This window comes from Sinocyclocheilus grahami, unplaced genomic scaffold (assembly GCF_001515645.1).
Source record: "Sinocyclocheilus grahami isolate Dianchi unplaced genomic scaffold, SAMN03320097.WGS_v1.1 scaffold1342.1, whole genome shotgun sequence".
Taxonomy (NCBI): Eukaryota; Metazoa; Chordata; class Actinopteri; order Cypriniformes; family Cyprinidae; genus Sinocyclocheilus; species Sinocyclocheilus grahami.
This window is the reverse complement of record NW_015506521.1, coordinates 164,856-177,989: the sequence shown is the minus strand read 5'-3', so window position 1 is coordinate 177,989 and position 13,134 is coordinate 164,856. Positions and strand designations below refer to the sequence as shown.

The 13,134-nt window shown below is 38.0% G+C and overlaps 1 protein-coding gene across 1 annotated transcript; it reads right to left on the bottom strand.

Annotated features, from left to right (window-relative positions):
- Positions 1-7,262: 7,262 nt before the first annotated feature.
- LOC107569391 (eosinophil peroxidase-like) lies at positions 7,263-12,925 on the bottom strand. Its single transcript, XM_016255469.1, has 15 exons — positions 12,903-12,925; positions 12,540-12,599; positions 12,108-12,198; positions 11,840-12,015; positions 11,608-11,740; positions 11,393-11,522; positions 11,083-11,289; positions 10,632-10,989; positions 10,121-10,281; positions 9,770-10,028; positions 9,501-9,671; positions 9,108-9,345; positions 8,645-8,841; positions 7,924-7,977; positions 7,263-7,827 (listed from the first exon to the last, which is right to left on the bottom strand). The coding sequence occupies exons 2-15, from the start codon at positions 12,595-12,597 to the stop codon at positions 7,391-7,393; spliced, it is 2,670 nt and encodes an 889-aa protein (XP_016110955.1). The 5' UTR covers positions 12,598-12,599; positions 12,903-12,925; the 3' UTR covers positions 7,263-7,390.
- Between the last annotated feature and the right edge of the window lie 209 nt (positions 12,926-13,134).

Here is a 13,134-nt window from a genome sequence, read left to right as displayed (position 1 = left end):
TGATTTTAGCTATAAAATGTAGTGTCTGACATTCAAACTAAACTGCGCAGTTATATACGGAAGTGAACAGGTGATTCATGTCACAGCTGGAATGCTGCATCGACCAATCAGCATCCAGGAAACTGTCTTCAGCATGTTATGTGTAAAACCATGCCATGTTCTCCAGTTGTGTCATGATAAATCAGTGAAGTGTTAAGAACTGTATCAGTTAAACGTTGGATTTATTGTAATGATCCTGAGAAAATATGTGACACCCACACAGACTTTAGACTCAAAATGGGCCTTTACGAACATTACATGACCTCCCTGAACCATCTACAGTAATGCTGAAACGTGCCAGTGGGGCTAATTTTGCACAAAAATGGACGTCTGCCAAACCTCCTTGGAGGTATGTGAGTTTCAGATGAACTTTTTTAACAATGTGAAAACGTTGCAGCTGGCTCAAGAGTAGAAGCCTAGGCTATGAAAAGAATAAAATGAAATACATTGCAACAACACTTTGAAATGGCAAAGCATTATAAAATAAAACCGTAAATGCCTATCCTCCTCCACGATCTGCTGGCGCATTCAAAGAGCTAAATAAAAGTGTTTTTCTTCACAAGGACTCAGATGGGGTATTTAGAGAATGAAGAGCAGGCTCCGAATATCTGCTCATATTCCAAAGGCCAGGTTCAAACGTTTTAATAAAGTTTGCATTCCATTGTAGCTGTCTGACATGCCAATTGCAGTCGGTCTGTGTGGAAGAAAAATAGAAAACACTTTGTGCTCGTCGTCTGAGAGCCACATGAACAGAACCAGCTGTACTGGGTCACTGTTGTTTTTCGTACATCACCCGGTACGTTCAGCACCCGGGCTTCCCTCTTCTCTGGCAGCGGTCGATCCTGCATTCCTCAGACTGTAGAACCACATATGAAAGTAATTAACCTAGTTCCTCTGTCCACGTTGCTTGCTTTCTCTTCAGTTGATAGGTAAGTAAAAGTCGTCTGCTGAAAACACAGACGGCCTAAAAGTGGTAGTCAAAAGGAAATGAGGCAAAGCTGCGATGAATAATCAGTTAGGCACAGAATTGGAAGGCGTCGGTGCGGTAAGTTTCGCAGACAAAAACTTCTTTCACCACAAATAACCTTTTGTGAAACAGAAAGGTTCTTCAGATGTTGAAGGTTCTTTATGGAACCATTTGGACAAAAAGGTTCTTCTATGGCATCGTGAAGCCCCTTTATTTTGTAGGGTGTTATCACGACATGTCAAGAGTGTAGGGTGTTATCACGACATGTCATCAATCCGGAAGTCAGCCATATTGGTGGCACTGAACATAAACAATGCCACTGAACCAAACGGAACTCGTGTATGGGCTTGGCAAAAAAAATTAAGTAGTTCACTATAGCTGCGTTTCCATTACATATTTGTGCAAAAATTGTGTGATGTTTTATAAATATCGATAAAAAACGATTGGGAAATGACGGCGTTTCCATGAACCGATGTTATGCGACTAAAACGTAATTTTTGCCTCTCACGATAAGTCATGGTGATGGATGTTGGTAGGCTTACTATATCGCAACCATCACACTAGCCATTATTTTTAATCGAAGGAGACGTTGATGTGTATCTTTAGCGAAGCAGCGTGGAGAGCCACTTTTGGGATGCTTCTGAAACGTACCACGGCCCAGCAGCTACAAACACAAGCATTGACTAAAGTGGACGCAATCAGCTCCAGTGGCCGTGTTGGAGCTGTAATGCTCCGCAGACGTGTGCGGTGTAAATAAGGAGTTATCCAAGAATTAATGGCAAGGAAGCCCCTTATACTTGAAAGCAGCCACGTATGAGGTGTTTATTGGAGGTTATAGTATATTAAAGAATGATCATGTGACTTTTACGTATGCCAGGTGACCTGTAAATGCAACAAAACTTTTTCCATTGCAGTTTTGCAAAATATTCCTTTTTTTCGAATTGCCTGAAAAACCACCTTTTTTCGATATATGGGAGTTTTTGCAAAATTAAGTGTTTCCATTGGACATATTTTCATTTTGCAATTTCAATTTGCGCAGCTTATGTCGGGATAAGAAACAGAAGGAAGAATTGTCAGGTCATCAGACCACGACAAAGGAGCCAGCTCATACGGATCTTTACCACCTATTAACTTTAGTTTGCCACATTATTGTGCCTGTTCCTGCTTACTAAGTCCCTCTCTATATGATTTAGCAGCTTCCACACGTTTTTTCTGTGGTTTAGACATCATAAATTACTAGAACAATGTCTTCAATAGTACATTAGCAGTGCAATCCATGCTGTTGTTTACATCCGAGTATCTAAAATATGGCCGCTCATCCGGGTAACTGACCAAACGGTGACTTTTAGATGCAAATGCTGTATATCTGTTTTGTTTTCTTTTTATTTATTTTTTTTTAAATATCTGACATTACACTGCCCATCATATCATATAATAAAACCTTTTTAAGCAACTTAAATTGTAAATTAAATGATATATCAAATCTATAACTTGGAGAAGTGTATCAAAATAGTAACTAGTAACTCGGAACAGCTCGTTTCAGATGATTTCCCCCTGAAAAACAGAAGGTTTCCATTACTCAGAGGCAAGCAGTGAAGCCTTAACTGGTATCGTGCACATCCACACAGGCCTACGTGGCACTCGGCATGAGTAGGCTGGATTGGGAGAGAATTCATTGAGAGTGAACAAGGGGAGGAGTCCTTCTCTCCTTTCGCAGAACACAAGTAGTAACGTCTTTCCATATTGCCTTCTAAAAATTTCTGTAATTCCCTTTGGGTCATTTTTGAGTTCCCTCATTATAAATCCCATGGAATGGGGGCTGTTTATGGGTAGGAGTAAACCTCAATGTTATCACTTGTGGTGACAAAAGAAGAATTCAAAGTAAGGCCAGACTTTGGCTAAACATTAGATTTCCACAGACATTCTTCTGAACATCAGTGGTTTTGTAGTCTGGCCTTGTTTGTATCTTTTTTTTCTCATAATAGCGTGATATTGTAATTGTTTGATTGAAAGCAGCAGAAGAAAGAGAGTTTAGTCTGAATGGCTATTAATACAAATATAGACAATGGGGACAAAATAATATTGTGAAAGTAGAATTAGCTAAATAATACAGACAATATATATATATATACAAATATTTCCAAAGCAGTATTAAAATGTATTGTCTAAAGAGATAAAAGTCTCCTGATGAGGAACACATACATGCAGGCCCAATGTAAATATTCAAATACAGTGTCTTTTAATGGGTATAGAATTATTAATTAATCTGTACTTGTCATATGACCTCATCATGATGCATGTGCAATTCAGCAAGCAAAGTTGAGTTGGAAATATTTTTAACGCAATTTTATGTAAAAATGTTGTAATTTATAAGAGTATGATGCAAAAAAAAATTTGCTGCTTTATAAACATCTCTTCCATCGCACTAGAAAAGACATTTGCATACTGTTTGCAGTATACATGTTATTGACTGCAGCAATAGTGAGAGTAATATAGTAGTATGCTGTTCCAAACACTGTCACTTTTCACTATAGTGTAGTCCTAGCGCCACCTGCTGGCAAAGTTCTGTAACTATCATCATCCAGCATCTTGCTCATGAACACTTTTCAAATCACTGACTTTTAAAAACATTTCATGTTTGAAAATATCTAATATCCCGTACTTTGTTCTTTACGTTTGTGAACTGAAATCCTATTCCTACATTATTTTAGGGATCCTGAATTTGGACAGCAGCATTCAGAAACACAAATTACAAAACAGATTACTTGCAAGACAAGTAAAATAATCTATCTATCTCTATATATAGACACAGTAGTGTATTGTGTTTTAATGCAACTGGGCCACATAAGCAATTTTTATGGGGTGGGAATAAATTATATTTGTGATACTAAAAAAATACAGTATCTTAACCCTAAACATGTAGTTAATTTTAAAAGGATATTATTCTAATATGCTCTTAGGTCTTTGATAAAGAATATCTCTTTGGTTTTGAGACTTTAGTCTTTGCAACTTCAGGGATCTTATCTATGCACAATCAGCTTGTAACACTCCAAAGAGAAAGGAATACTTGAAATCGCATCATATGATATCTTTAAGGCCTCTACTAATTACTGCCCTGTTTTTTTTTTTAAATAATGCTTTTATAACACTAGCATCTGCGTTGTGTCATTACCCTGGCATTAAATTACAATAAATACATAAATAAACAAACAAACAAAAATTAATGCAATGATTTTAAAATTGTTCTATAGCCTACAGCTCCTGAGAATGACTGTAGTTTTAACACCTTTCTCTCTTCTGACTGCCGTAATCCGTCTATATTTAATTTCTCCTGATTTAGAGCCGTTTTAGGGGGGCGTGGCAGAGTCTTAACTTTGATAAAGAATATCTCTTTGGTTTTGAGACTTTAGTCTTTGCAACTTCAGGGATCTTATCTATGCACAATCAGCTTGTAACACTCCAAAGAGAAAGGAATACTTGAAATCGCATCATATGATATCTTTAAGGCCTCTACTAATTACTGCCCTGTTTTTTTTTTTAAATAATGCTTTTATAACACTAGCATCTGCGTTGTGTCATTACCCTGGCATTAAATTACAATAAATACATAAATAAACAAACAAACAAAAATTAATGCAATGATTTTAAAATTGTTCTATAGCCTACAGCTCCTGAGAATGACTGTAGTTTTAACACCTTTCTCTCTTCTGACTGCCGTAATCCGTTGTGGAAAGTTGTGGAAACACAACAGAGCATTTTTCTTTTTCAGAGCAAATGAGAATGCAAAAATAATATAGTCTTCTAGAAGTTTATTATGCTGCAGTTTAGTTATAGGGATGCAATGAAATGAAAATTGTGGGCTGAAAGCGAAAATCCTGGATGTACTTGGCCGAACCAAAAAACAGGACATTCCCCAAATGTTTCCATTCGATTCCCATTTGGTTATTTTCTTTTATTATAACCTAAGAGTAACGTTCCCAGAACAGGAAAGTTTTCTTAATATAAATATGTTCCCTTTAAAACCAAAAAGGTGAAAAGTGTCCATAAATTTGTTTCGTTTGTAATCCTGAAACCAGAAGAGAATTAGCATTTCCCATTCGTTGTAAAATAACCAGTGTTGGGGAAAGTTACGTTTAAAAGTAATGCATTACAATATTGCGTTACTCCATAAAAAAGTAACTAATTACTTTACTTAGTTACTTTTTATGGAAAGTAATGCGTTACGTTACTCCACAGAACACTCCACAGATCATTAGCTAATATTGACATAGCTATGAGATAATGTGCTTGTTAATGTTTACTAATGTACTTAGTTAATTAAACATTACCTAATGATTAACAGATCATTATTTAATGTAAATTAAAATACTTACAAATGTAATTAAACTTTCAATTCATACGATCATGCACTTTTTAAAAAAAATCTACAAATGATTTTAACAGAAATCATTAAGAAAATAGCTTAATTAGTCATTTTAAGCTCTTTGCTATTCACTGAACTATTCATGTTAACATATTATTCATTAACTCATAATCACAGTCTGTGAAGGTCCTATATTTAGTCTCCATTTGTTGTGTAGTTTTCTACTATTTACACATCTTAACAAATCATTTATTGATGATTTGTTCATGTTTTTGCAATACCCATTCTAAAGTTGAAACTATTCATCATTTGTAAATGTTTATAAACGTTTACTAATCATTCAGTACCTTTATGGGCATTGGTCTTTTAGCTGCTGTAACAACATTAGTGTAAAGGGTGGTTAGTCGAATTTATGTAAATGCTTCTTAAAGACGTAACACACATTGCAAATTGGGTGCAAAACATGTTTTTATTGCCTCAACACGTATATTAGTATACTATATAATTAAACGGGGAGAAAACTCAGCAGCCATTCTAAAGTTGAAACTATTCATCATTTGTAAATGTTTATAAACGTTTACTAATCATTCAGTACCTTTATGGGCATTGGTCTTTTAGCTGCTGTAACAACATTAGTGTAAAGGGTGGTTAGTCGAATTTATGTAAATGCTTCTTAAAGACGTAACACACATTGCAAATTGGGTGCAAAACATGTTTTTATTGCCTCAACACATATATTAGTATACTATATAATTAAACGGGGAGAAAACTCAGCAGGAGAAAACAAATTCAATTTTCAAGAAAATACTTGTTCATTTATTAAAACAATGTAATATAAACAGATTGAACCATGTTCCCTTACAGTAATCAAACTGACCCATCTACAAACCCTAATCTTTCCCATATCACACCTCAATAGCAACAAAAGTGTTGTACATTAACAAAAGCTTTTAATTTGTAGATTTTCAAGAAGTGCATGACCTTAAGATTTTAAAAGTTTAATGAGATTTGTACGCATTGTAATTTACATTAATTATCTGTTGATCATTAGGTAAAGTTGAATAAGTTTATTAAACATTAACAAGCACATTATCTCATGTTTCTAGCTATATGAATATATATTAACATAAGAAATCACAACAGCTTGTGAGTAGTGTGGTTATGTTCATAACCTGCTATCGTCATGATGTTGCTACAACCCTTTTCAGTTAATGTTGTAAGTGAAAATGTTTTCTGTGGTGCTACATGGTTAACATTTGTGAAGAAATGCTGCCCCATGCTATTCCTGTCACACGAAATCAAGCCAGGTTAGCAGAGACCTGCATGCTGGAGGAGCTGAAGCTGCAGCTGCTGACACGTTCCACTGTAGTAACAAGCATACTGATTTACAGCATAACCACTGAGAGTTATTTATCTTTATTGATATGTTTTGTGTTGACAAGTCACAACTTTAATTTGGACCTTTTATGTATTAAATATTTTCCCTTTTGGTTGTGTATTCATACTCACGATTTAGGAAGTAGAACAAGGCAAATAATGAATTGATGATACAGAAAATTCATTCATTTATTTCACTTTGCTAAAAGCATACACAAAAATAACTGTCACACCATGGACTACAGAATATTTTGTTGCAATCTAACAACGAAACCAAAAACAACAAATAGCAACATACAGTACATAAAAGAAATAACAATGATCAGTTACATCCATGTTCCTAAATGAAGAATTTAGCTTTAAACAATTAAAAATTCAAAGACTAAGTATAACTGAATCCTTAATTTTGCATAGTTAACAAACACCACCAACAACAGAAAAGGACTCCTACTTAAAAGATACAGTAACAAATCAATTTGTTAAATGACTATGGAAACATAGCAGATTTATTATTTGCATTTTATAGGCTTTTTTTTAAGCTATTCCTATCACCAGAATATGTGCATTTGTATGCAACTGCATTTATAATATTAAAAACAACAGCTATATAAAAGGAAAATAATAGTGCATTATAAACAATAGTCTCAAACAGGGAAAAGAATATGGCCAGAGAAATAGCTGGATCTGCCTATACCATTAGCACCCCGAGAAGCCTCTACCCACACAGAGTCTCCTCTCTGCAGGTTCAGAACCACGCTCCCTTCAGCTAATGATCGTGTATTAAGGTTGATTGTTTCAGCAGTTAGCTGTACAGCATCATTTTTCTTTAAGGTGACAGTACCCAATGTCCGAGTTGCTAGGCATGAGAACTGGAACTCATATACACCAGGTATCTGGCAGACGAACTGTCCGGATGTTTGATTATAATGGTTCTGTCCATTGTAAAGGACCTGATTGAACACAACAACCTTAGCAGTGACAGGAAGGATGGTGCCAACAGAAGCAAAAAAGGCAGACTGTTGTCCTGTGGTATTAATGGGAGGTCCTGGAGGTCCAGGGGGACCTGCTACACCTTGTGGACCTGGAAAAATTAAATATTAGAATAAATGATAAACAATCTTTAAGTGATTTTTTTAAGTAATATTTGGAGGGCATGTTTGATATATGACTGGCTTACCAGGTTTTCCTGGGGGTCCTCTGGGTCCGGGAGGTCCTTGGAAGGACTCTGTATCTGAGAGGTAATGAATAGATGTTATATGCTTGTACTATAAGCCTAACTGTTTGCAATCACAGATTTAAATGTAAAAGATTCCCCAAACCTAAGCAAATCCCCTTGAAGCAAGCAAAAGGCAGAAAGAAGGGCTAGACAGCTTACAAAGGTTTGGTGCAGTTCAGGTGCAGTCATGAAATATTGCTTGATATTTGTGACATTTAAATGTATTAATATGTCACTGCGCCAATCCAGTGTACAGCAAAGAAGACCAAAGAAGATACTCAAGCTTTGTCCGGTTTACAGATTTTGCAGTGAACTGATTGTCATTTTAAACTCAATTATAGGTCATATGCAAAACAAAATCACTTGCTCTTTTTGCTTGCATTTAGGAGAAAACAAACACTTGTCTAACCTCATTTCCAATGTCTGAATTGTGGATGCCACTGTTACCTGAAAGGTCAAACACCGAATTACAGCTTAACCAAATTATGGTGACCATGCGAACAGATTGTAAAAAACATTTCAGTACCTGATATGTGCCTATACAACCCAAAATTAGGTACTCTACAAGCACATATAAAGGTAGTAAGAAATTTTGGCAGAAATTTGCAGTAAAAGAAAGAAGACTTATGTATGACTATGCTGCACATATGCATTTAAGAACTTATTTGCTCTGGTGTCTTACTGGTTTCAATCCAAGGGGTGAGATCAAAGGCTGGGATATCCCCACAGTTAACAAAACTGGCAGGACTGGTGAAGCGGAAAGGATCGTAGGGAACTCTGCGGATTCCGGTGTTGTCACAGATGATGCGTGCTAGCGAAACAGAGGCCAGTGATGCCTTTTGTCTGGTGGTGAACACTCCATAGTTCTCAAACCATAACCTTAACACAATGTGACACTTGACATTAACACCTTTCAAACACATACTAGTCTCATATACTAAATCAGAGGTGTCCAAGCCTGCTCCTGCAGTGTCCTATTGAGATTAGTTCCAATCTGCCCCAACACACCTGCCTAGAAGTTTCCTGAAGACCTTGATTAGCTGGTTCAGGTGTGTTTAATTAGGGTTGGAGCTGAACACTGCAGGTTAGTGGCCCTCCAGGAGAAGGCTTGGACACCCCTGGACTAAATACACAGAGATATTTACCTGTCCCCCTGGCGGATGTGTTGGAACTGTGTAGAGATGAGGCAGGCAAAAAGAGGACCAACACGACCACCAGGAACAAAAGGCTCTGCAACGCCTCCCAACCAAATGTCAATGTTCTCAGGGGTGCCATAAAGCTCAATCAACCTGCGAGCCAATTCAGTGTTGTTCATTACCACACCCAATTCTTCCTCATTTTGAGGGGTGGAGAGTCCACAGAACCGACGCCATGCATTATAGCCTTAAAAGGAACAACAGATGGATACTCAGTAAGTCATCTCTTAAAAACACATGAAGTGATATTGCAGCATTATGTCGGGTTGGCTTCACATGATTGGAATTAAAGTGTTCTGAGGCTTGGTGTGCATGTGTTGGGTATGAGTCCAGAATATTTACCTGGTATACCATGGTCACGGCTTCTTTGCATGTTGAGGGCGGCCAAGTCCAAAGCAATGTGGGATGTAAAGGCAAACAGCCTCTCTCTAAGCGCATCCACCAACATGTGGTCCTGTGTATTCAGTTTTGCTGGCCGACCAATCAGTCCACGAAGCAGAGGATCAATGCCCCCTAAGCAAAATGTATAGCAGAAGTAAAATAAGATAGAGAAAAAGTTGTGGCAGATTTAGGATTCAAAAGGTATGCTGCAACAAGCCATACAAACTCACCCTCAAAGATCACTCTCCAAGGAGAAAAGAAGGCCTCGAAAAGGGGCACACTTGGAAATTGAGGATGGTTCTGGTAATTTTCATCAAGACGAAATATGATGGGTTGGATGGCCAGGTGGGCAAAACGGAAAGCTGCAGTGGCAAAGACGTTCGCAATGGTAGGGTCCACATTCTCATCATAACCTGGATATAGTCCGAGATGTCTATTGTAAGCATCAGGGCCCACGATATGCGGCAAGTATTCCTTAATCACCAAGATCTAAAAGAGAAAGGAGAGGTTGCTCATGCATATATGTTGTACTCCACATGTAACTGCTTGTGCTTGATGTGCTTTCAATTAGGTATCTTTACCTGGTTGTAGGCACCCACAATTTTTCTTGCCTCTTGATAGAGGGTTTCGCTACTCCAGGTAGGGTTGAGCACACGGAGGGCACGAGCCAATCTATTGTGCTCCCTCATGAAAAGTGTGTGTATTGAGGTGAGCGCAGTGTTCTCATCAACACGACCATCCCCTACACACATTGAGAGTTCATTAGCATTTGCAAACATGGAGTTGTGCAAATAATAGGCATACATCATACATTTTAGATCAGGGATCTCCAACCCTGCTCCTGGAGAGCTACCGTCCTGTACTGTAGATTTCAGTTCCAACCCTACTCCTACACACCTGACTGTAATTATCAAGTAGCCTTGAACACCTTGATTAGCCGGTTGAGTTGTGTTTGATTGGGGTTGGAGATGAAATCTGCAGAACGGTGGCTCTCCAGGAGCAAGGTTGGAGACCCGTTTTAGATGTTTGATTTAATATATTACAACTAGAAATATGCCTGATAATTGCATTATGAAGGCACAAGTTACTGACCTGCAATAAAGCAAGGCACCTCTGTTAAGGTTGTGTCATTAAGGATTTTCTGACGTGTGGCACACATTTTGCTTTTTAAATTGCTAAAGGGCAGGTGCTCTCGTCCATTGTCAAGGAACTGATCATTGACACGTAGAAGACCACCATCATTGGTCAGATCTCGAAGTTCCTTTGCTAGCCCATCCTCGGACCCGTAAACCTGTCCAGCATCTAGGAAAGCTGTTAGAGCATTGATCTGTTCCCGAACTTTGGGGTTCCCACCAAACATATAGGCAGTGTTCCCGGAACCACAGGCAGGTGACGAGCGGAAGACAGGGAGACAGGTGTCAGGACTCAGGCGTCGATCTCCTGGAGGGGCCTGTGTTTATACATGAAATATAACGTTAAAAACTGTTATTATATGAGAACGAGAGTAGGACAATCCTTGACAGAGGGACAGTCCTTGACTGACCGGAATTGGGAAGCAGGGTTCAGAGCGCTCACAGCTCTCATCACAGTTGAGGCCACTGCTGAAGGATCTAATGCTTGGTGAGAAGGGCGTTAAAGTCAGATCATGGTCAACCCATTGCCCAAAGATTGTGAGCATGAAAGTAAATTCGTGGTCACTCTCTATGTCAGCATCTGCAGTGCTTAGAATACGATTTGAAACCAATCTGACCTGCAATCAATGAGAAAGACAGAATACAGACACTGTTAATTGATTGGTGGCCTCATTGATTGTCAAGTAATCTTAATTAAACTATTCATAATCTCCATCATACCAGGGGCAGCGTTGCACCATTGTGCAATCTGTTGGGATCCCACCCATTGGGCAGGGAGATGCCATCTTCATAGTGAGCAGGCAACCAGCGGGCAAAAGCGGTGTTGGATGCACCAAGGAGTGGGTTCCTCCTGGCAATTATAAATTTAGTTGTTTAGCTTGACAAATAGTGAGTCTTTGAAAAAGACTGCCCAGTATAAGAAAGAAAAGACTGACCGGTTGTTGCAGACATTGGTGATAGTTCGATATTTGTTTATGAGGGGTGTGGTCCTACAAGATGGGGGCCGGGTTTGAGCTGTACAGCCTGTCAGACGTTCAATGGTGTTCAGCTCGTCTAGAGTCAGCAGGTCTAGGAGAAAACACATATTGACAGTCTTGAGCATAAAACATCAGACAGTAATAGATCTGATCTGAGCTTTGCAAGATTTGCAACTGGTTGTTATCATACTTGTAGCATTGATGGACCTCTTGTGTACATGATGGGCTTTCTCACTGATCAGCCTGAGTGTCTGCACCATGTAGTCTGCGGCTCTCACTGCCTCTCGTGTCTTTCGAGCTGGCTGTTTCAGTAGACGTAGCTTGTCGGAAGGCTTGATGTCATCTCTGCGCACCCTTGCTAAACTCCTGGAAGTGGGGAGATTTATAAAAATAAATAGATCAATGACTGGGATGACAGAACAGGAATATTGGGCAACATTCTTAAAAACGTTACTCACTCATCTCGAGAATACTTGTAAGCAGCATCCACAATTTTCTTTGCCTCCTCAATTGAATCTAGAATGAAACGTCTCCCAGGACTCTCTTCTTCTGCTAAAAAAAAGAAAACCGTATTACATCATGAGCTAGCCCTAGAAAGGCTAATATTTACTAATTCTAGTGAAGGCTGTAACTTCCCTCAGTCTAAGACATTTATGCCTTGTATTAATTTGTTTTATTTAGCGTTTTATTTTCTTGATTTACAAAAAAGTGAAACTAGATCACCCAAGATGGATGTTACACCAGATGAACAGCTTAAATTACTGAAAGTACAAGACTGAATTTCTTGCACCAGAAAAAAAAACTTTTACATGTGTTTTGATGTTATCAATCCTTAATTGTTAATCATTAGCAGTTTAATTTTCAATTGCATGATCAATTGGTAAACTTACCACCCAATGAAAGGGCACAACAGCATCCCACCACAAAAAAAAAAGTGTGAAGATTCATCTCTGAAACACATTGAGACATTTAGAGTGAGCACATAAAAGACAATATGGTCATGACAAATTGCACTGTTTTATGCATTTCAACAATTTTTGAAGGTAAATTACTCTACACTAAAGTAATATATATATATATATAAACAAAAATAATGAACTTTTTAAATAAGATGACTGCAACATAAAACAACATTGTTATCTAACTTAGCAGTTTTTAAATCACAGAATCACAGTTTAACAATTAGTGTAATTAAACTTGGAGAAAATAAAAGAAGCCATTTAAAGAGATGTTTCAGACATTGCATTTCTCACCTGAGTAACAGGTCTCTGTCTCTCTGGTTCTGGACTCAAGGCTCTGAGTGTGTTGTACTGTGTGATGGAGTGGACTGCTTTTAAACCATCCCTCATCCTCACTCTGTTAAGCATCACTGGTGGAGTCTCAGGTGGGGCTACAGATTTACTTCCTTCTTCCTTTTCACAAGTGCACTTACTATACGTGTTGTTTGTTTTATTGATTTATTTTAGGTGACAGTCTGACACTTAT

Bases quoted from the DNA above. Each gene is read 5' to 3' on its own strand.
- LOC107569391 (XM_016255469.1), bottom strand. From the start codon at position 12,597: ATGAATCTTCACACTTTTTTTTTTGTGGTGGGATGCTGTTGTGCCCTT. The intron at 8,842-9,107 runs GTAAATATCTCT...CATTGTGTTAAG, and splicing joins CACATCCGCCAGGGGGACAG to GTTATGGTTTGAGAACTATG. The intron at 7,828-7,923 runs GTAAGCCAGTCA...TAATTTTTCCAG, and splicing joins AGGACCCCCAGGAAAACCTG to GTCCACAAGGTGTAGCAGGT.